This window comes from Nyctereutes procyonoides, unplaced genomic scaffold (assembly GCF_905146905.1).
Source record: "Nyctereutes procyonoides isolate TBG_1078 unplaced genomic scaffold, NYPRO_anot_genome, whole genome shotgun sequence".
Taxonomy (NCBI): Eukaryota; Metazoa; Chordata; class Mammalia; order Carnivora; family Canidae; genus Nyctereutes; species Nyctereutes procyonoides.
Genome location: NW_026575040.1, coordinates 24,688,947 through 24,713,612, shown reverse-complemented (window position 1 = coordinate 24,713,612; position 24,666 = coordinate 24,688,947). Strand labels below are relative to the sequence as shown.

General features: G+C 34.9%; 1 protein-coding gene across 1 annotated transcript in view; it reads right to left on the bottom strand.

The window, feature by feature from the left end:
- Window positions 1–24,666, bottom strand: part of ATP8B4 (ATPase phospholipid transporting 8B4 (putative)) — a 227,912-nt gene that overhangs the window by 46,478 nt on the left and 156,768 nt on the right. Inside the window, exons 14-19 of the mRNA XM_055320253.1 lie at window positions 24,284–24,327; window positions 20,006–20,171; window positions 12,289–12,477; window positions 5,901–6,016; window positions 2,743–2,907; window positions 1,629–1,740 (exon numbers count right to left, since the gene is read on the bottom strand). Of these exons, the coding sequence (XP_055176228.1) occupies window positions 1,629–1,740; window positions 2,743–2,907; window positions 5,901–6,016; window positions 12,289–12,477; window positions 20,006–20,171; window positions 24,284–24,327 (792 nt within the window). The remainder of the gene's footprint in view (window positions 1–1,628; window positions 1,741–2,742; window positions 2,908–5,900; window positions 6,017–12,288; window positions 12,478–20,005; window positions 20,172–24,283; window positions 24,328–24,666) is intronic.

Below are 24,666 nucleotides of genomic sequence, written 5' to 3'. Positions count from 1 at the left end.
AAAGACTCTTTCCATGATCAAATTCGCCACTTGCTAAATCCATGGAGAGGTAGCAACATCTATGAATTTTCAGCCTTCTCATATGGGTTTTGAAAAACTTCTTAATTCCCAAAATTAGTACTTATGGAAAAACCCTAAGGCCCTGTAATATAGTGAAATATGTAAATAAAAAACTTTTTACCTGAAGTCCCAACTACTGCTTTGGGACAACTAAAATACTTAATTTAGCTATTATTCAATCTGTAGACACATTGAAAAAATTCAAACTTTTCAACTGAACAGCAAAAATGTTCTTATAATAGCTTTATAGTTCTCTGATGTGCAACACTGGCAATTTACCATTAAGCAAATTAAAATTCGGAATTTGACTGTCACCTCAAAGACCACCCAGGACTGCTGCTACTAGGTAAGTGGAGAACTACATGATGTTGAGCAGTCCTTCCTCCATTTCTATAGAACTGGACACTTGAATAGTTAGGTAACCCTTCCATCCCATCCTCAGTAGGGTCATTTGTTTTTCATTCTATTGAGTCTTTAGGCTCTCGCCGAATTCTGTGGGATAATTAGATTTGCCCTAAGTCTGAAGGCAACTGATAAAATACTAGCATATCCTTTGTATAAGCCAAAGAAATGAAGGCCAAATAAGAATAAACTTGTGGATATTCATAACTAAGTGAATAGTTAAGAATGTACCCACTGATCAATATCATACTCTAGGGAAGTCTCTACTAACACACCACAGAGCTCAACTCTACTGTTTATTTTTTGTAATCAGTGATTTGGGTGAACACATGGAGAACTGATGTATCATATCTACAAATCCTCCAATATTCTAAAAAAAAAATATGTAACAAGTACATAGAATCTTGAAAACATATGTGTGCCAATTAACTAAATATTCTGGTTTACTGCTGATGAAGCATAAAATCATTATTTTTTTTAGCCATTACTGCTAGCAATAGATCCAAAATCTACTGATCCCTGTTTCTTCTTAGGAAACACAGTAAGCTGAACATAATGACTCTCTCTGCTGACTTGGCATTTTGTCATGTCTGAAAGTGGGTCAGCTCTCATTGTACCACTACATGGACAGTCTTGAAATTTAGTCTGGTTGCAGTGGTACCCCTGTGGTGATTATTAAAATGCCAGAGTATTTCCACACCAATGGATAAATAGCTGCTTCCCTGAATCTCTCCAAAGCCTGCCCACCATCCTAATCTTGTCCCTAATTACCCTAATTACTCCCTACCATCAAGAAACTAAAGCAGTAGTCCTGAGATCTCTGATATCTTGCTTCAGTGCTATGCCTCTCTCTGTCCTGACTGGGGGCAGTGTTCATGTGAAACAAATATTTTTTAATATTGTTGCTTACAGATGAAAGTACTATATTTAAAAAGCAACTGAGCTGAAACCCAACTGACTTTCAGGGTATACTATAAAAGATAATTCATTTTTAAATAATAAACTTTTGTAATATATTAGATTTCCTTTTCATATTTCAACTCTTTCCTATGTGAAGGGCTGCATAAATGTGTAATTCATTAAGCTTTCTGGTTAATTAAAATTTTACCATAGAAATTATTGCCCTCCCCCTTTCAAGACATCATCAGCATCCATTTTCAATTTACCTTGTTTGTCTCCTGTTAGGACCCAGATCTTAATATCGGCTAGTGATAAATTTGTAATCGTTTCAATAACACCCTCTTGTAATTTGTCTTCTACAGCAGTGGCACCTAGTAGCTTCATTGAAAAATAGAGAATACCTTATGTTAATACAAGCAAACAACATCCACAATATTTATGCCTTTAAATTACAGAGTTTAGAGGTCAAGGAACATGAATTGAAGATGGAAGTTATGATGCATTGATACAGCAAGCATCTTATTATATGCAGTGATGGTTGGGAAGGTCCTCAAGAGGAGATTCCCAAACCAAGCCAATTGATAGTCACACCAATTAATGGCAGAGATCCTGGAGGCTAGAATTTTTATGAGGAGTCTGATATGCTCAGTAACATATTAGCATAAACATCAGAAGCCATTTGAGCTTCTAAGAACTGAAGAACTCCCCCGCTGCTTCTCCACTTATATCAACATGGAAAGGTCCAAAGGAGAGCCCTAATCTCAAAGTAAGGATCACAAAAAAGTTGAGACATCTTAAATTAACAAACAAGCAGATGCCATAAACTAAAAAGTGAAGGGTCTTATATAATATTTCATACAGAGATGAATATAAAACATGCTCCTTAGTACTGCACAGTAGCTAACCATCCTGATCACTGGGGCCTCAGGGAAGAGCAGTTTTTAAAGTAGATCATACTCTGGGCAGCACAGATATCATCAGAACATCATGGCCTAGGATGGTTTAGAGCTACAGCCACTCTTCATGGAAAGCTTCCTTGCTCTAAAAAGGTAGATCATAAAGCAGGGAGAGGAAAAAAAACAAAAACAAAAGCATAACATCAAGGACATACCAGAGGCTAACAATCAATAAAGATACCACTGTCTTCTACTTTGGAGAAACCTCCAATTGTATCAGCCACTGCTAATAGAAATAATCCTCTAGGCTCTCTAGGGCCATACATGGCAAACTTGAAGCCAATGTATAAAGCATGACTCAGTGTTTGAAAGGGTAACATCTACTATGTGCAAGATGATTTAGCAATGGATTATTCCTATACTAGATCTCTAAACACATACTATCCCATCTGTAAATACGAACCATCATGCTTCTAACTCATACCATTAAATCTCTTTCAATCTCTTCATATAGTCCAGCTATCCGCTCATCCCTCTCATCCATGAGCGCATTTGCATCTTCAAGCATTTTATGCCACTCTTTAAAGTACTTGTCATCCAAATCTCGGTATGCAATGGCCAAGGTTCGAAGGCCTTCCCCTGCAAATTCCTGCCAAAGCAGACATAGATTTAGGAACCATCACAGAACAGTAATCATGGCAATAACAGTAATAACAATGGGTAAGAAGTTTTTCACTTAAATTCATTTTGTCCCAAGAGTATTGCTTAGCCATCCTGACCCCCAGCTTTTTAATCCTCTTGGAAATGGGTTATAATGTTTATATTTTGTATTTTATTTCTTTGGAGTTAAGCCCTCAGGGGAGCTAGCCTTCCCTTAAAGACAACCACAATACCTGCTGAAGTACCCTAGTTGAGAAGTGATCAACCACACCCATGACTTGAGATATCCATTTGAAGAAACATATATTGGTTCCAACCTATCCCCTGCATGAAGGAAGCACTCCGTCAGTAAGAGAGACTCAGCCTGTGTCATGGCACATAGTCCTAAACTTTCAGAAAAGAAGAAAGGATCCTCAGGGGAACCATAGCTCTCAAGTCAAAGGCAGGAGCTCTCTCAAAAGATGACAACATGACATGTCACCAGTCTCGTCGTGTTTCCTCTAATAATATAGCTATGTCTAAAATTAACTGAGTCTTACTTCTATTTATGCTTGAAATCTTCCATAACAAAAATTTAAAGTCAATTACAGATAAATAAATAAACGTTGGTCAGGTAACAGAAGCTGAAGCATATTAAGGTTATAATGTATATGATAACCTCTAGGAGCAAAAGGGAAAGTAAGGCAAAAAAGTTATTACAGAAGTTTGCTTCTGGGAAGCAAGAAGTAGAGGATGACTTACTTTTCATTCTAGCTCATCTGTAAATATTCTTTGTTTTTGCTATATGAAAGTTTTATTTCAATAATGAAAGTTCTTAGAAATTTTAAGAACACCATCAAGTCAGGTTATTTCTTAAAATTACTATTTTTGAGAAACTGATTTCTCTGGAGATGGTACTTAACAATTGGTTAAATGAATTGAAGATCATACTTTTCCTTTAGTGTCTCAATAAGCTGACAATCTCAAATGATACCTTTGGTGCTTTATCCTCCTAATAGGAAAAATAGATAAATAAAAATGGGAGACTGGTAGATGCTAAGTGTCTCACATAGTCACAATAGCTAGAAACATAGGTAGATTGCTTTGGGGAAATGCTAAAAACTTCCCACTTCATCTAGGCCTCCAGTGGTCATTTTATGGGCCTTTAGACTGCAAGTGTTTTTTAACATTTCTGCTCCTTTGGGCATTGCCACTGAGCACATCTTCTCTGTTGTGTTTTGGCTTATAGAACAGACATAGGTTTGTGACCAAGCACAAGTTAAACCATGACACACCCTAATTCAGTAAATGGAAAGAAAATTCAGTGCATGCTGCAATAATGCGGTTTTGCCCACAGAGACAATGGGAAGAATTATCCAAATTTATCTTGTAGGCAATTGGTAGCACTTTGGACATTGTAATCACATTTTGCAAGACCACCACTAGGTCCCCTACTGATCTGAAAATCTAGTTACTGCCTTGTAATGATCTTTTGTCCTCTTAATTCACAGAAACACTTCTTTGCCTTGCAACAGCACTGGGCATGACCAGTGCTTTCCTCTCTGTTCTGTACAACAGTGAATCAACTCCAACATGGCATTACAATAGGGGACAGATGATTTAAGTTATTTAATTAGTGAATGAATCACAAGTTTAATCCTTAATGAGCATTTGAGCAAGGTCGTTTCCTACCATTAAACAATTCAAAGTCAATTATTAAATATAAATTGAAAACCTCAGAGTTTAAAACCAAAATGAATAAAGTGAATGAAGCAAAGAGCAAGTCAAATTTTATTACCTGGAAAAATCTCTTTTGCATAGAAATGTAAAAAACAAACAAACAAACAAAACAAAAAACAAATAAGGCTTCCTATACTTTAGCATGAAAGGAAAACATATGAAAATCCAAGGCCTTTGGTGTTTGAGCAATGGCAAAAATCAGATACTTATGATTCCAATGTTATTTTCATAAAAAAAAAAATTAACAAGACCATGCTGGCCTTCTGGAAGAGTTTAAAAGAAAATCAAGAATGCCCTATTGGAAAGACAAAAACAATAGCTACGTTTGTAACCAATATTATTAAATCATCATTCTTTAAACTTAAAGTCAGGCAGGGTTTTTTTGTTTTGTTTTGTTTGTTTGTTTTTTAAAGATCCAGGGAATGTTTTATATTAAATATAGGGCTTGACAAAGGACATGAATCCTCAATAATTTTTTAAAGGAGAGAAACCAATGAGGATATGAGAGTTTTGGCCAATTGCCCTTAAAGTTCATATTCAGTTAAAGGGAACCTCAAATAAATATTAGAGAGACACTTGAATCTTCAGGTTTAAACCAGGTTAATATTCATATTAATTCATAAATTCTTGCTGTTTTGCCAAAAGAAATTTTTCAAAAATTACTCCTGCTGGCTTCAGAAAGTTTTTGTAAAGAAATTATGTATAGTCTCAGAATATGTACATTTGGTAGCTTCAACCTAGAGAATATAAGTGACTCATCCTGATTTATGACCTGAACAGAAGGACCCAGAGGGAAAAGTTGGCTATTGTTTTCCCCTCAACATCTAAGCATTACCTCAAGCTATTCCCTGGGAGTAGTCATAAGAAATTCCACTGGTGTCAGACACATTAGAACCCAAGGGGAAGCAACAGTCTTGCTCCTCTTTCCAGAACCAGTCTAGTGTCCAAGGGAAGAAGCTTCAAACTTCACGGGAGTTAGAGCAGGTTTCCCTAGGTGTCCTGAGCCTTTCTCTGCCCATAGTTCAGAAACCTACACTCAGTAGCTACTTCACAGCTGCTGTGTGTTAATCAATCTGTGGTAACACTGAAAAGACTTTCAGCAGGGCAAATACGGTGGTGTCAGTTTCCAGACATTCACTGGCACAGTTTCCTGTGCTTTCTATTTCACAAGTCAGATCATTTAGCTGATATTTTAAAAACAAGACCTAATCACAGGAAGTGGCCAAAGGGCCTCTGTGCTAACCTTCACACAGAGGCACTTACACTGAGATGGTCTGTCGTCAAATTCAGAAGGTCTCCATTGGATGGATGAAGTTTTTCAAACAGAATAGTATCTGCTCCTTTGCAATAAAGCTTTATTTGTCCTTCTGGATTCCGAACTGAAAAGAAAATTTTTTCATAGTAGAGAATCAATGAAATCCATCAAAACTCAACTTTCCTAAAGGGCTCTAGCCAGGAAATCTGGAAATGGGCATATTGTTTTAGACAGTAGTAAAATATTCAGTGCCTTTAATTAGAAGGTCACTATCTAAGTCACTTGGCCTTATTCTTGTTCTATCAAATTAAAAATATTCCATCTATTGGAATCCTTTATTTCCCAAACTCGGAAACAAGTGTTTTTATTCTGATGTGTATGACCTTACTATTTTCCTTGCCTACTATTTTGAAGGGTTGGTAAATTCAAATTAAGCCTTCTGGATGGATTGAATAAAATTGAGAGCTTTGCCTGCCTGCCTTCTGATGCAAAACTCAAGACCTACTTTAGGAATCAACTATCATTGTTATGCCAAATGATCTCCACATTGAATTTCTAGCCACTCCTAGCCATGGTTTATGTGCTAGTTCTCCATCCTTGCTGATGTTTTCCTTTATCCTCTTTACTCATTGGAAAAGTCCTTTCTTTTTTTCTTGGTGGTTGATTTTTTTATCACAATCCTGGCATAAAGCATACCGCACAGGGGGCTTTCAAAATTAGTTTCTACCTTCTTTTAACTGGAAGTCTGTATCAATTAGGTATGTTTTAAATCTGCCTCCCACCTCAGGTTTGGGAATGACAGCCCTGATGAGGATCTCCTTCATTTCTAATCTTTAACCCTTCTCCTGGCTGTCCCACATATTGCTGTCAAATCTTTATTCAAACTACAAAATAGAGACGCGTGGGTGACTCAGTGGTTGAGTGTCTGCTTATGACACTCCCAGGGTCCTGGATCAAGTCCCGCATCAGGCTCATTGTGGGGAGCCTGCTTCTCCCTTTATGTCTCTGCCTCTCTCTCTGTATCATGAATAAATAAATAAAATCTTTGTAAAACAAATAAACTATAGAATATTTGGCCTACATCTGTAGGCTTGATTTTACAGCTGGGCACATATTAGGCGCTTAATTATTCGTTAAATGAATGAATGAATGAATGAATGAAAAACATGACATGACATGCTATGACATGGCAATATATTTCTTCCCAGGAACTACCTACAATTTAAGACAACTTTCTAGGTCACACCTTGATGATCTGAACACTGACTCTCACAAGATTCATCATGTCAAAAATTGTTAGATTTTTTTCTACTCAATTATACCTTTTCTCTAAAAATAGGATGCCTCAAAACAAATGAACATAAATGCTGACTAATTTAACAGAATATAAAATTAAGAGCTTGACTTAAAGGAATATAAATACCAAAGTATTAATTTCCCTTCTTACCTTTAACTACTCCTACTTAAGACTTCATCTATTCTAGTTTCTTCCTGGCTTTGAATGTATTTAATGTTCCCTGGAAACTTTTTTCTATTGAGACTTCTCTAGGGCTTGTCTTCTCTCCTAAAACTCTTGGTCAGCTCTCCTAGTTGCCAGAACTCATGCAGTTCTTCTTGTACTCTGGCTCTAATTACCCACATTAGGGAAAAAGATAAAAAACATATATAATCTAATTGTTCAAGCTGGGGAGGGGTGGGGGACAATTAATTCTAGGGAAGGCTTTTCTTTGCTTCTCTTCTACAGCAATCCAAATTAATAATTTCTCCCATATTTTCTCTCTTCCATCACCAGAGCTATAGAGGCCAAGTATGTGCATCCTACTTTTACCAGTATGATTTCTCTGTGACTGTTGTTTTGTTTATATTCCAGGCTAGGACATCAGTTCTCAAACTTGGTCTCAGAACCCCTATACACTCTAAAAAATTTTCAGAACTCCAGGGCTTTTTTAAAGTGGGTTTTATCTATCAATATTTACCATATTAGAAATTGAAGTTGAGAAATTTTATTATATCAATGGTCTTTTGACACCAATTATTATAATAACATAACTATTATAATAATTATAACAAACATTACATATTAACATAAATAACATTTCTATGAAAATAATTACAATTTCTACAACAAAAGAATTAGTTTGGAGAGTGGCATTGTTTTACATAATTATAGATCTCTTTAATGTCTAGCTTAAAAGACAATTGGATTCTCATATCTGTTTCTGCAGTTCAGTCTGTTGTGAACAGCTGTTATAAAACTCCACAAAATACTCATGAGAAAAAGAATGAAAAAGACAAATAACATTAGTATTATTATGAAAATGTATTTGTCCTTGTGTATCCTCTGAAAAGTCCCAAGTTTTCTAAGGGTTCCCTAGACCATACATGAAGAACTATTGGTCTAGGAAATCACAAACCAGTTATGATTTGTGCAAATCCCTTACAATCTCTTCATCTCAGTTCCTACATATTGAAAAGGAGATATTTAAACACTAACTTCTAAGGTCCTTTTCAAGCTACATTTTTCTCATTCAGTAAAGATTTTCCATTTCTTCCATGTTTTTTCGTAACTCAATATTAGCACTTTTAAATTTGAGTTTGTGTAAACTCAATTTCATGGAATCTTGTTAAATTTTACTCACTAACCCTTTCCTTTAGCAGCTCAGCAAGTTTTATATCTCTTCTTTCAAGGCTTCTAAGTCACTTCTGTTAGGAAATCTCAAGACTAATCAAATCTCACTCATTTCAGAAGTTAGTCTTTTTAAAACAAATTAAAAAGAGAGGCACCTGAGTGGCTCAGTTGGTTAAGCACCAGACTCTTGATTTCAGCTCAGGTCATGATCTCAGGGTCTTGAGATCAAGCCCCACATAGGCTCCATGCTTAGTGGACAGTATGTTCCAGATTCTCTCTCTACCTGACTCTCCCCTGACTCTCTTTCTCTTTCTAAAAAAAAAAAAAAAAAAAAAATTAAATTAAAAAGAACATAACAGTTCTTTTCAGTCAAGATAACATGTGGGCAGAGTCTGGACAAAAGTCATAGATTTTTAGTAACAGATTCTTTTGCCATTGCCAGTCCTTTATAAATTGGTGTTCTTCAAAGATTTTCCTAGGATCTAATTCCCCTTCCACTCTCCATGTAGTCACACTCATTTCTATGGCTTCAGATTCCACTGAGAGAAAGATTGCTTTTAAATGTATATATCCTGCCCAAATCCATCTCCAGTGCTCCCTTCCAATCTGTACATCCAATCACCAACTAGATATCTCCTTTTAGATGTGTACAGAAACATCAAACTCAAACTGGACACATTCTCTTCCTCTAATAACTAGGTATTTCTCTTATGTCTCCATCTCAATAGCCGGCTTCATCATTTATTCTGTCTCCCAAATCAGATATCCAGCCATCACTCAAAGCTCCTCTTCCACCACCACCCATACATCCAACTGCAGCCATGAATTTCTCTTTATCACCTTATCTCTTGGCTAAATTATCATATTAACCCAAATATGATAATTTTACTCATTTCAATCCTGCTTCTCTCCAAACTCCTGTAATCCAGACAGAGACATCTTCACATTACAGCCTAGAATCTTGCAATAGTTTCCCTCTGCCTTTAGATCAAGTTTGGACTCTTAACATGACATAAATAGGAATCATCAAGACCTGTCCTTTTCTAGCCTATTTTCTACCCTACTTCACCATATTTTCCAGATGCAATCACACAGAACATTTTTCAAGTCCATGTTTCCCTTAGCTTCAAGTCCCTGGGACGTGGTAGGCACTTACTAAATATTTGCTTAATTGGGTTGGATTATAATTATGCAAAATTCATTAAAAGCAGCAGCTATGCGTTGTGACATAAAAAGAAAAAAATCAGAAATGGCTTCCAGGTTTATGCTATAAGAGTAAATGCAATAACAACACTGTGAAAGGTGATGAATAATTCTATTTTGCAATATCTCATTGGATGGTTGTTCATATATCCATACAGAGAAATGTCTGTCATATGGCAGTATAATTTGTATTTTGATACTCTCTAAAAAGTTTAGAGTTGAGCAACTCTTACTTGCAAGGGTTTTGCAAGGAGCTAGCCAAATTCATTCTTCCTTAATGTTTATGTGCCACTTGCCTCTATTAATAAGTATCATTGAATTTTATCTCTGTATTTTTATTTATATAATGAGAATTGTTCCTTTCAAATTTGTATAATAAGATTTATATGTTTATCAATATAGTAGGTTCTGTACCCTCTGATGAAATTATTTATAGAAATCTATTTTTAGATAACTGAATTAAATCAGGGCTCTTATCCTGGAATGAAAGTAGTACTAATATCAAAACTATACACTCATGATTCAACAAATAGATCCTCCCTCAAAAAAAGGAAGGAGGAGAAAGGAAACAGAGGTGGAGAAGAAAGAAGAAGAGGAAGAAGAAAAGAAGAGGAGGAGGAAATAGAGAGGGAGGAGAAGGAAGAGGAGGAGGAGCAAGAGAAGGAGGAGCAAGAGAAGGAGGAGGAAGAGGAGGGGAAGCAGAAGCAGCAGTAAATATCTGAGTCCTCACATCAGGGTGTTGTCCCCACAGACCAAGCCATGTGACAATCATGAGACTAGTATTGTTTTTTTGTGCTTCATTATCAAACAGAGACTTTTCTTCCCTAGTGAATCCCCTCTTTCGAATTCCTCCTGATTAAAAACCAAACAGAGCCAAAATAAAGCCCACAAGCTTCCATGCATTCTGTAGTGGAACATTACCTTTCTTCATATGGGATCCATTAAGTCAGACATCTGAAGTTTGTGGTTAAGCTGTGATTTCTCCACAGCCTGTAGTGGTGACTGATGCTGGGGAAAAGCCAAAAGTTTCCCTGTGTAGCAATTTTAGGATTTTGTCAACACCCTCATAGCAAAGAAAAGCTAGTTCTAGGCCAACCCAACATTAGTATCACCTCCCCTGAAGCTGTAAATAGATTACTCTTGCTAATACATCATTAGACCAACGCCTAGAGCAGCATATGTGCTCTTCAGCAGCACCATTGAGGACTGCCTACAGCATATTGTCAAAAAAATAAATATAAACATACTCAGATGATGTTTGCTTTTTACCTGCTGAGAACAATATCCCATGGCTAGTTTCCCATAGTTACAAATCAAAACCCAACCATATATACACATGTTTTCCATTGTAGAAACCCACTTAATATGATGATCAGGATATTCATAAGTTACAAAGTATTGAATTAAATCTTATTTAACAAACATTTAAAGAAAAGCTACTATATGTCAAGCTCTGTGCTGGGCTTGGGGATTTTTAAATAACTAAAACACAGTACTGCCCTCAGAGAGCATATACTCTAACAACTGGGAAGTTCATGAGTATCATGGGGCTGGTATCACACTGGTGTTATGAACAAGGTGCCCTGAGGAACAAAGGAGAATGTGGTTATTTAGAGAGTAGAATAAGAATTGACAGAACAGGTGACATTTAAATTGGACATTTCCAGCTTAGTAGAAGCTTTCCAAGAAGAGGAGAGTCCTAATTAGGGGAAATAGCACACACAAGGGTAAAAGTGCACAATGCATGCTGGAATGGCAAGACGTAGTGAAGTTTGGGAAGTTTGGGAAGTAGAAGAAGAGTAAACTGAGGTTAAATTGTAAATAATCTTGAATGCTCTGGTAAGAATGTTACCCTCTAAGTTCTAGGGAGCCCCCAAAGATTTTATGTAGGTGATGGCAAAATCAGGCCAATGTTTTAGAAAGAATACCCTGGTATCAGCACAGAGCATTATTTTAAGGGGAAATGGTTTTGAAGATATTGCAATAATACAGACAAGTAGTGAAACACCGGGAAACACCCCTAGGAAACACAGTGAGTAGTTTTTGTGGATCTATTAATTCTCTGTGTCTCAGTTTTGTTATCTTTAAAATGGGCCTAACAATAATAGTAACTTTATAGAATTGCTGTGACAATTAAATCAATTAATTCATGAGGAGCATCTACAATAGTGCTGGACTCAATAAGCATCTGTTATACATTACTTATACTTATTACTGCAATACTGAAGTTAAGTTGAATATGAAAGAAGTTCATAAAGCCACAAAAATAATCACAACTCTCAGTACATAAACCAATAGTGAAATCATTCTTGAGAAGCAGCAATACAACAAGTACTATCAAATGATCAGGGACACCTGGGTGGCTCAGTTGGTTAAGCATCTGCCTTGGGCTCAGGTCATGATTTCTGGGTCCTGGAATCAAGCTCCGTGTTGGGCTCACTGCTCAGCAGAGAGTCTGCTTCTCCCTCTCTCTCTGCCTGCCACTCGCCCTGCTTGTTTTCACTCTCTCTCTAATAAAGATCTTTACCAAAAAAATCAAACATAATCTCAGCTACCAGCCATACCTATGACAGACATCCTTTTTCTGATATTGTTGAAGTCCAAGAAGGCAAGCAGTTGGTAAGTCACCAGTGTTCCCAATTCTTCTACTGTTATTGTCTCTGGGGTGCGAGACTTAAAAATGAACCCAAAATTTCTTGCAGCAGTCACTAAAGCCCCTTCATCAGGCGACTGAACTTGGTAAATCAGCTGTCCTAAAAGAAAAAGAAACCATTGTATTAAACAGTAACAAAAAAAATTCTATTAAACATAAAAGGAAAAGAAATAGATGCATTAATACTGAGAATAACTGGGATGCCTGGGTGGCTTAGTGGTTAAGCATCTGTCTCCGGCTTAGGGCATGATCCTGGAGTCCCAGAATCGGGTCCCACATCAGGCTCCCTGCATGGAGCCTGCTTATTCTTCTGCCTGTGTCTTTGCCTCTCTCTTGCGGTGTCTCAAATAAATAAATAAATAAATAAATAAATAAATAAATAAAATCTTTAAAAAAATACTGAGACTAATCGCTAACATTCACAGAATGCCAATACTAATGCCAACTCTTTCTATAATACCCACCCAAGTGTTAGATCCAGAAATCAGAAATTTTCTACTTGCCAACAAGCTGGACCAAATGTCTATTCTGTGGGATACCACAGGATATTACACATACCACCATCACAGCCTTTGTCATCTTACACGAAAATATCCATTTCTGCATCTGCCTCTCCACAATGCTGAAAGTTTCTCAGGTCAGAAGTTATATCTTTGTATTTTCAGTGATGAGATATGCAATGGGAGTTTCACAAACTAAAACACTCAATATATATTAACTCACATAATCGTCATGGAAAGCCTTGAGGTAGGGATTATTAAAATTATGATTACCATTGACCTATGACTATAGAAAGTATATGGTTTTTGCAAGATCACACAGCCAAAGAGTGATGGAGCAGATATTTCAGATTCCACTTTAGTCGGCTACTAATGATCATTTTATGAGAATGCATACAAGCAACCCCTTGAAATGTAAGAAATCAAACTGGTGTGTTCATTCTTGGTGCTTGATATTGTGAATGTATCAGACTAGGAATTAGAGGGGAGAAGAGAAAAAAGGATGTGATAAGCCAAAAAAATAATTTAAAAACCATAAAAATACAGCATGTATAAGCTAAAGCCTTCTATATAAAATTATCTTTGTAAAAATACATTAGAAAAAGTAGAAAGAATTATATCCATACTTACTGACTTAGAGTAATGCCCAAGATATGTTCTTTAAAAAATGTTGCATATTAATGTACACACTATGATTCCTTTTCAATAAAAACAAATAAACCACCTACCTATTACATGTATTCCTATGAATTCATATTCATTCACATTCACCTATTACATGGTGAAATAATGCACACCAAATGTTATCATTGGTTACTAACACTGTAGGGGTGAGATTGAAGGAGTTAATGGAAGAAATTATTAGCTTTGGCTTTATAAACTTTGTACCGTGTGGTTTCCCTTTATATAGTAGGCATAAATTAATTTTAAAATTCAAAAAGGGAAAAGAATTAAAGCAATTATTTGATTTACCTATGAAACAATATAACTGCCACTTCTGGCAACACAGTAAACTAGGTGCCAGGACCAACTTCCCTGCTACAAACAACTACAGATTCTATATAAAACATTATAATACTTTTAAATACATCCATGAAAGATGTACTGGCAAGAAAACAAGAATTGTTCAGGTCAAAGACAGGAAAAAAAAAATACAAAGAATAAAAGAAGACTTAGCCAGCTTTTGCCTTGAGGGCCCTTTCTGAACCAGAACTTGATCATTGATTTCCAGCCTCTAAGGGTTCGTATATATTTGTACATTATCTAAGTGGTTTGAAAAAAAATCAAACTGAAAATTTAGTTTAATGTGTTTCTCTGTTAGAACACTTACTAAAGCAAAGCAAGTCCTCTCTGGAGGAACCAGCCTTCACCTGAGGACCCAAAGAATTTCTAAAAACAAACTTCCAAGTAAAATGGTTATCTCACAGTAAAAAATCATTAAAATCTCAATAAATAGGACACAATGAGAATCAACAGAACAGAAAGAATATTACTGCAAAAACTTCAGATATTGGAATTATTAGAAATAACACACCCAAAGGTGCCTGGGTGGCTCAGTTGGCTAAGCATCTGCCTTCAGCTCAGATCATGATCCTAGGACCCTGGGATGAGCCCTGCATTGGGTTCCCTGCTCAGTGGAAAGCCGGCTTCCCACTCTCCCTTTGCCCCTTCCCTTACTTGTGTTTGCTATCTCCCTCTCTGTCAAGTTAATAAATAAAGCCTTATTTTAAAAAAGCAGAAATAGCACACACAAATACTTAATAAAATAAAAGAGAGGCATAATATTAAGCAGACTTGATAAAGAAACAAAGAACTAAAAATTAAAAGCTGCAAATTAGATATTACTAGAGAAAGAAGTCATGTACTAGGGGGAAAATGGAAAAAATTCCAGAATATATCCCAGAAAGACAGAGGAAGGGAAAAATGAGAGACTTGTTAAAAAAAAAAAAAAAACACAGAGAATGGAGTGAAAATATCTGACACTGAACATCTAATATGAAAATAGAAAATGAGTCAGAGGCAATGCTTGAAGAAATGCATGGCCAAGGAAACTCCAGAAATGATGAATGCCATCTTTCAATCAGATTCAAGAATCTCAATGAATTCCAAGCAATATATTTAAAAAAAAAAAAAAAACGCATTCCTATAGTGAGAACACAGAAGAAGAAATCTTAAAAGTAGCCAGGGAGATAAGATTGATGACTTCCAAGCCACAATTGGATTGACAGCTGACTATACAGTAACAGAAATAGTAGTAGGATATAGTGGAGTACCTTCAATGTGTTGAGAGAAAATTATCACCTTAAATTTCTGCACACAGCAAAATCTTCGATAATAAGAATATAATATTGTTGTTTTTCAAAGTTTTTGAAAGCTTACTATAAGGAAGTTATAAGAAATTCTAAAGAATAATACAGTTTCTGTCAACAGAAGAACAGAGATGGGACAAGCATTGAAAAGCATAAAAATTAGTAAGTATAGAGGATAAATCTAAGGAAACACTGACCATAAAAACAAGAAAAACATCTTGTGGCATTAAAAAAGAAAATTAAATTAAATTAGAAAAGAACATATATGATGAGAGAACTACATAAGCCCTCCTATAGGGATGACTAATGTTGAAGAGTTCTAAAGTCTTTGTTTTGTTTGAAAGAAGGCTTAGGCTTGATAAGTTCATTATGCTAAAATTTCTAGGCTAGCCACTAAAATACAAATAAGGATTCCGAAGGAGCAGAAGTAAAAAGGGACTAAATCCGTAAGAGGAAAAAAAAAAGAGGAGACTAAGACAAAAAAATGGGGCAAATATAAAATACAAAATAAGATGGTAGAAATAAACTAAATGTATCAATAATTATATATTAAATACTTAAAATCTAAATATATCAATGATCAATAAAGGTAATGGACTATATTTGCTGCTTAATTTTTAATTCTATCAAACTATTCTTTTTAAATGTCAAAAATTATTCCATTCACAAAAAAATGTGTCTAAAACACAAAAAGTAGATTAGCAGGACGAAATAGAGGGAAAATATAAACAATGTAAATACTAATAAAAGCAAAACATGTATAACTATATTCATATCAGTCAAGATAAACTTTAAGGCAAAAATATTACTAGATTTACTAGCGATAAAGAGGATCAATGTATACTGATACAAGTTTTAATTTAAAGAGACATAAATGTAAATAAGTATCTAACTAATAACATGACCTTAAAACATAAAAAGCAAACATAGACACAGCTACAAATAGAAATAGACAAAGGTACTGTTATAGTTGATGATTTTAAACTACTCATTAATTGTGAAATCAAGTACTCAAAATAATCCACAGGGGGTAAAAGATTGAAGAATTCAATCAATAAACATTACCTAATGGATATATTTAGAACCCAGGACCTAATAACTGTAGAATGTACATTCATTTCAAGCATACATGAAACTTTTATGGAAACTGACTACATACCAGGCCGTAAGGCAAGCCTCAAAAATTTTTAAAGGATTTATATAATGAGGCAATAAGAAAAAGAATTCTAAATTTTTTATCTCTTTAATTGCAATACACAAAAATAGAAAAAAATCCTATTAAAAACTTTTGTACTTTCTTTCCACTTTCCTGCTTATGAGATTTCATCCTGGAGAAGGAAATGAAAATGTCAACTTCTCCAAATGACTTATTTATGAAGCAGCATATATTTAAAACAAAAGTGATAGCTTCAATTATAAATTATACAATCATAAATTTTAAGTTAGTTAGATTTGGGTTCTATTATTTTCCATAATTAACACTTATATAAGAAAACTTTGTTTTTCAAGGTAATTTAACATATGGATTTAAACTATCTCTCTGTAATTAAAGCTTTAAAAGGAGAGCAAAATAATTCCCCCCAACTCAGTGATGTAATCCTTCACTTAGAATTTTATGTCTTAAAGGGAGAGATAGAAATAGTTTAAAGGATATAACACCCACCTCTCTTCACTTCAAAATGACTTTATATGGCAGGATATTAACCAATACCCACTAAAATGGGAAAAATTTAAGAATGATAATACTAATGTTGGCAAGGATGTCAAGGTACTAGAACTCTCATACACTGATGGTGGGATTTATAAAATGATACAACCATGTGTATCATGATGGGCAGTTTCTTATAAAGTTAAACATATACTATGATCTGGCAATTTCTATTCCTAGGTGTTTACCAAAACAAATTTGTTAAATATTTTTTAAAGACATAAAAATGATTATGACAGCTTTACTCATAATAGCCCAAAGCTGGAAACAACCCAAATATGCATAAACAGAGGACTAAAAAGAAAATTATGGTACACTCACATAATGTAATATTACATAGCAATAAAAAAGAATGAACTATTGATTGACACAACAAAATGGATGAATGACAGAAACACATGTGTGAGGAACACCTGGGTGGCTCAGTCCATCAAGCATCCAACTCGTGGTTTCGGCTCATGTCATGATCTCAGGGTCATGAGATTAACCCCCGCTTCAGGCTCTGTGCTCATATTGGAGTCTGCCTGAGATTCTCTCTCTCTCTCTCTCCGCCCCTCCTCCTGCTCACCCCCTCTAAAAAAAAATGAATAAATCAATCTTTTTTAAAAAAATTACATTGTGTGAAAGAAGTCAGACACAAAAGAATATATATTATATGATTCCATTTATATGAAGTACAAAATAGTCAAAATTCATCTCTGATTATAGAAATCATAGCAGTGGCTGGCTGGGCAGGGGTTGGGATTGTGGACTGAAAAGGGACAAGAGTAATCTCTCTGAAGTGATAGAAAAGATTTAAACCCTGTTGGGGGTGAGGGTTACATGGATGTATATAATTGTCCAAACTCATCAAGCAACACACATAAGATCTGGGTGTTTTATTGCATTTAATTATATCACATCATGAAAACATTTTAAATGATACTAGAAAAGAAGAATGAATGCTATCAGCAAACTAGATAAAAACTAGATTCGACCAATGAAGAGAAAAACTTCAGAGCATTTGCAAAAGGAAATGAATACAGAAGTAAGAGAAATCCCAAGAAGATTCTCGAGACTCAGAATCAGAGGAGAGAAATGCTCTCGGGAACATCATTAGTAAAATTAGTTGAAGAATTCGGCTCAGCACTCCAGGCCATTTGAGCTCCTCCTTCTGCCAGCTTACTCTGAACAGGTTTCAGTGACAGTTACCTCCAGAACAAAATCTTGAAAATGTTCTTCTACACAAAGTGTATAGTCCACTTAAGGAAACCTCAAAGATTTGAGTGCTGCAGCTGGACACCAAAACTGAGAAGAGCCTGAATATGGCTTCAGAATTCCACAAGGTGGGGATCCCTAGGTGGCCCAGCGGTTTGGCGCCTGCCTTTGGCCCAGGGCATGGTCCTGGAGTCCCGGGATCGAGTCCCACATCGGGCTCCCTGCATGGAGCCTGCTTCTCTCTGCATGTGTCTCTGCCCCCCCCCCGTCTCTGTCTCTCATGAATAAATAAATAAAATCTTAAAAAAAAAAAAAAAGAATTCCACAAGGATAAGAGAAAATGAGGGAAAGGAACCCAATGATTGACATTTTGTTCCAGGCCAGTACAACCCTCTTTCAAGTGGAAGTTTTGACACAGACTGAAAAAGTAAGATAGTTAACCCCAGACACGGTATGAATTCCTGGAGGGAGGAACCCCATACTCAGAAAATGAGCTGAGCTATGTATTCTATGTCTCCCTCACAATTTGGGGAGATTGGCCACTGTAATCAAAATCTACATTCACCGAGGGACAAACAGGGATTCTCAAATACAAATACAAGAATAAGCAACCACAAGTCATCAAACATTTGAGAACATGAAAGTTAGACACAGGATTCAAAAAACAACATTCAATAAAATGGAAAATCATAGAGGAAACAAAAGAAAATTTCAAATTAAGAATAATTAAGATCCTCAAAGAGCTCTAAGATGGTATAAAACATTAAAATAAAAACAGATTGCTATTAAAAATAAAACAGTTTTGGAAAGGAAATAAACTCAAAGGCAAAGATAAAAGAAACTTAAAGGCATTGTGATATCCTCAGATAAAAATATAATTAATCACTGGCCTTATAAATAAAATTATATGAATCCTCACAGCAATTAAAACTGGAGGAATGAGCTAATCTAGTATCATCGAGGACAAAACTATGGCTTGAATGTAATCACAAGAAGGAAAAAAATTTAAAAAACTATATATATAGAAAAAATACAAGTGTATGTATGTACATATATATACACACACATATATAGGACATACATATTACAGTCAACAGTTTTTATATATTTCACTTTTGAGTTGAAATTACTTGGATGGTAATTTTTACTCACTCACTGGTAGCAGAAAGAAATAAAACTTGTAAATACAATGGGCTCCAGGTGGATCAACTGGAGTAAAAAGCTGATTCACTATACCATTATCTACATGCCTCCTCACTTCAATAGTAAAGTGGCCCAGCTGATTTTGTTTTATTCTATGAACTCTGGGCTCTAAACAACCATCTAATAGTGTGAGGACTTGTTCATGATGGGGACTAAGAACCTTCTACTTTTTTTTCATTTAAATTCAATTTGCCAACATATAGTACATCATTAGTTTCAGATGTAGTTTCCAGTAATTCATCAGTAGCATATAACACCCAGTGCTCATCTTACTACTATCAGTGTACATCTATCCTCATTACTGAGAAAGCTCGTTCCTTCTAAGCATATGCCTGATCATCATCTGCATCTATTAGATGTTCGTGTTAAACGAGAGCTAAACACAACAATGTTATTTTCCTATTTGTCCTGGCTACTGGGAAGCTCACAGTCAAATACGGTGCTCAATTATAAGAAAGATCTCATCCCCTTTTACTGGCACATCAGGGCCTTGTCTTTCCATTACTCCTATTTCTCTTCTTTTTCTCTCCTTTTCAATCTCTCCATAATTTTTGGAAAACACTCAGAATATAAATAAATATAAAGAAAAGCTGGTGATAAGTAAACCCCTGAAGAAATGCATATTTTTAATTAGAACATCCTTCTAAATCCGAATATTTTAAATAAAGTATCCTTCTGATATAAAAAGTAAGGCTCACAGTTTGTACTTACCTGCACTATTTTCCTCCGACATTACAGTGTGGCAAAGGGCAAGTAACCTAAGAAATTCATACGCCTTGGAATCCCCCAGTTTAATGGATTCCATCAGACGGTGGTCAAAGAACTGAAATGTTCTATCTGCTTGAGGATTGACTGAGAAATCCACAGGCTCATTTTTCTGTAGGAGAACAATAGAAAAAAAAAACTATACACCTCCTTTGAACAATAATCTCTTAAAATTCAAAAATACACCCTCTACATATTTTTAGTGTTTGTGTGATTTTTCAGTCTCAAACATCTGGCACTGCGAATGGCTTTCTGTTTCTTCATTACTATTAAATATTATTTTCTCATTTCAGAGCCAAGCACCAAAACAATGACCCTTCCAAGAGCATAAGGAAAAAAATACCCAATGGCTGAATAGATCCTTAAATACTTACTACAACTCAACATACAAAGAAGTCCTAAAAAAGATGTTTTTTTTCAAAACCTACTCAATGGCAAAACCTAGCCTGACTTGAATTCATCTTGGCAGTAATATCTGACCTAGTACTGTATGTTCTAATTATAGATTTTTTAGTCCACTTAGTTTGAATTAATATTTTCTAATAAAAATATTATTATTACAGTGTACTTTCTCAGATCTCTCTGGAGATACTGTGTAATATAATGATAGGATTAAAATTGGGACCTTAAAGAGATATTTGCACTCACATGTTCACTGCAGCATTATTTGCAATAGCCAAGAGGTAGAAACAACATAAATATTCAACAAAAAATGAATGAATAAAGAATATGTCGTATACAGATACAATGGAATACTACCCGGCCATAAAGAAAGAAGAAAATCCTGTCTTTATGCCATAACATGAATGAACCTTGAAGGCACATATTAGGTAAAATAAGTCAGTCACAAAACAATAATGACTGCATCATTCTACTTTTATGAGGTACCAAAATAGTAAAACTCATGGAAACAGAAAGTAGAATGGTTGTTTCCAGGGGCTGGCGGAATGGGGAAATGGAGAGGTGCTGTTGAATGAGTATAGAGTTTCCATCATGCAAAATGAGAAAGTCCTAGAGATCTGCTGTGCAACATCATAAGAATTGTTAATAACAGTTTACTGTACACTTAAAAATGTTTTGAGTAAAAAAAGAAAAAACATGATAAAAGAAATAGGGTAGAACAAAATAATGGAAGATGATTCAATAATAAATAAGATCCCCATTAATTCACTGACTTCTGGAAAGCACAGAATGTACTTCTAAAAGTTTATTACTCAAAGCGCTAGTCCTGTGATAATGTCTTTCCAAAAAACAGCTGATGGGAAAATACTTTTTATGTATACTTTGTCTTGAAACCTATAGGATCATAGAATAGAGACTTATTTAATCATTGCTTTGTTCATGTATGAAATTTTGAAAAATACTGCATTAGGGGAAAAAATGATGAATTCACTACAAAGAGTAAAATACACATTGACCTTAGACTTCCCTGAAATCCCAGGGAAGAAACTGTGATTCCCTGAAATCCCAAGGAAGAAACTGACTCAAAGAGATTATAGCCAATCAAGCTATCATACAAGTATAAAGTTAGCATATAGTTCTTGTTTGTTATGAACCCTTCTTGAAACTAGAGGATGACCTTCATCCAAATAAGAGATAATTGAAAAAATAATTAGTAAAGGATAAGTTAAGGGTGAGCCCTAAATTTCTTTAACTGAAGGACTAAGTCTAAGAGAAATAAAGAGATTAGATTGCCAAAACAAAATGTACATATTGTATACCTTGACTATGCAAGATGAAAAGACAGTTAAAAAAACTGGAAGATACGGATTTCCTCATTTTATTATTTGAAGGTTAGACAATATCATTTAAAGTTTCAAATCAACTGGGCAGCTCTGGTGGCTCAGCAGTTTAGTGCCTCCTTCAGCCTAGGGCATGATCCTGGAGACCCGGGATCAAGTCTCACATCAGGCTCCCTACATGGAGCCTGCTTCTTGCTCTGCCTGTGTCTCTGCCTCTCTCTTTGCGTCTCTCATGAATAAATAAATAAAATCTTTAAAAAAGAAAAAAATAAAGTTTCAAATCAACTAATAAAAATCTATATATATTTAGTTTTTTTAAGAAAAATATAAAAATACTAAGGAAATATGAGGGAAAGGAAGAGAAATATAATTTCATCATTGTTCATAATAGATACTGACTTAAAAAATATGGAGAATATTATATAAACTCTTGAAAGTATATGGTAGAAAAGCAATGAAATACTTTAAACATTATAAGAAATTTTGCACATACAGAAAAAAGAATCCATATAAAGAATTATTAAACAAAAGTCTACTATTGGTGGACACAAAGTACAACCTAAAATATTAGAACCAAGACAACATATAGGCCTATGTACATGGCCCAAACTCAGTTATTAAAAGATTGGAATGCAAAGAAAACTCCAATCCTATGCTGTACAAAAAAGACACATAAAGTCATTTAGAAACACAGAAAATAATAGGTGGGTACATGCAAATGAAAATAAATCAGGACTTTTGACATGAATATCAAATAAGGTTGAATTCAGGCTACAAAGAATTAAATGAGTCAAAGGAGAGCAGTTTTAGTGTAATATTTATTTTGTAATTCAAAATAAAAATGTAACCACTATGAATATCAATTTACCCCCAAATAGCATCAATACTTGTAAAACAAAGATTTCCGGCAATATAAGAACTATATGTATAGAGAGAGAGAAAGGGATTTTTCAGAATACTTTAATTACCCTCTTATGCCAATAGGTGATAGAGATAAAAGATAATAATGGAATAGAAGACCTAAATATGAGTGCCTGCCTTCAGCCCAGGGCATGATCCTGGAGTCCTGGGATCGAGTCCCACGTCAGGCTCCCTGCATGGAGCCTGCTTCTCCCTCTGCCTCTCTCTCTCTCTCTCTCTCTCTGTCTCTCATGAATAAATAAATAAAATCTTAAAAAAAGAAGACCTAAATAATATAATTTACAATGTAGAACTGACATCTAGCTAACTTTATACCTTGAAAACAGAATAGACATAAGCTTTCTTTTTAAGAAGCCTAGAACACTGACAACAATTGACTGTATTAAGCCACAAAGAAACCACTATAAATTCCAAAAAAGTAGAAACAATACAAATCTTTTATTAAAAGTACAATGAAGTTAGGGGGGAACCTCTCCCACTTGGGAATTTTAAAATTCTTCCTTAAAAACCTGTGTTTCAATGTGGATATTCAAATTGATATGACAAAAATAAAATTAGTTTAATAAATTACAGGCCAAATCTATGTGGTAAACTTAAAGTATTCAGAGAAAAATTAAGAACCATAAATATTTGTATAAAAAGAGGGGAAAATAAAATTAATAAGCATCCAAGTATAAAGTTAGAAAAATTAAAAACAAAAAAGAAACTCAAAGAATGGAGAAAGGAGGCAGAGGCATTAATAAAAATAAAAGCAGGGGTGCCTGGGTGGCTCAGTGGCTGAGCATCTACTTTTGGCTCAGGTCATGATCCCGGGGTCCGGGGATCGAGTTTAGCATCAGGATCCCTACAGGGAGCCTGCTTCTCTCTCTGCCTATGTCTCTGCCTCTCTCTCTGTTTCTCTCATGAATAAATAAATATTTTATTTTTATTTTTTTAATATTTTTTAAATTTTTTATTTATTTATGATAGTCACAGAGAGAGAGAGAGAGAGAGGCAGAGACACAGGCAGAGGGAGAAGCAGGCTCCATGCACCGGGAGCCCGATGTGAGATTCGATCCCGGGTCTCCAGGATCGCGCCCTGAGCCAAAGGCAGGCGCCAAACCGCTGCGCCACCCAGGGATCCCCTCATGAATAAATAAATAAAATATTTTTAAAAAAATAAAAGCAGACTTTTGATTAAAACACAGGAAAATATATACAAATAATAAATAAAAGCAATAGCTGCACTTTTTTTGTAGAAGGGGGCAACTTTTTAATATAATCAAGATAGAAAAGGAAAAAGACAAACAAAAATAAGAAATGATTTTTTTAAATAGCCACAAAAAGAAAATTAGGAGGATCATAAGAGACATCTTTACTCAACTTTAAGGCAAAGATCATTTTGATGTTATATCTAGAGACCTCGATAGAAGGGATTTTGAACCATATGAATCTATTCTTTTAATGTTATTTATTAAATATTTCATCTGGTCACAGTGGAAATCAGTCCTCCAGGAACTCATCATTTTAAAAACACATGTACAATTTGAAATTAAAAGAATGAAATTTATCATCTACACACCTTAGTCATATGTGTTTTCTGACCCATGTCATCATGAACTTCACCTGCCAAAACAAAAATTGAGAATAAATGAAATTAAAACTGCATTTAGACATTTAATTTTAAGAAATACATTTATTAAAGCACTATTACTAAATGGCATTATGAGTTCAAATGTAGACTTTTTAGGAGTGGTTTCAAACTGTAAACCTAGACATAGTGACTAACCCAGAGAAATATCCATGTTTGCCCAAGATAGAACTAAAATGCAGTTGCATTAACACAAAATATAAACTCACAATCATGTTCTTCTTAAATTTTATCATTCTGTTGTTATATTATCTATGATGTTTGCCAGAGGCAAATTTTTGTTTTCCACTTTATTCCCACTATTGGGGCATCCA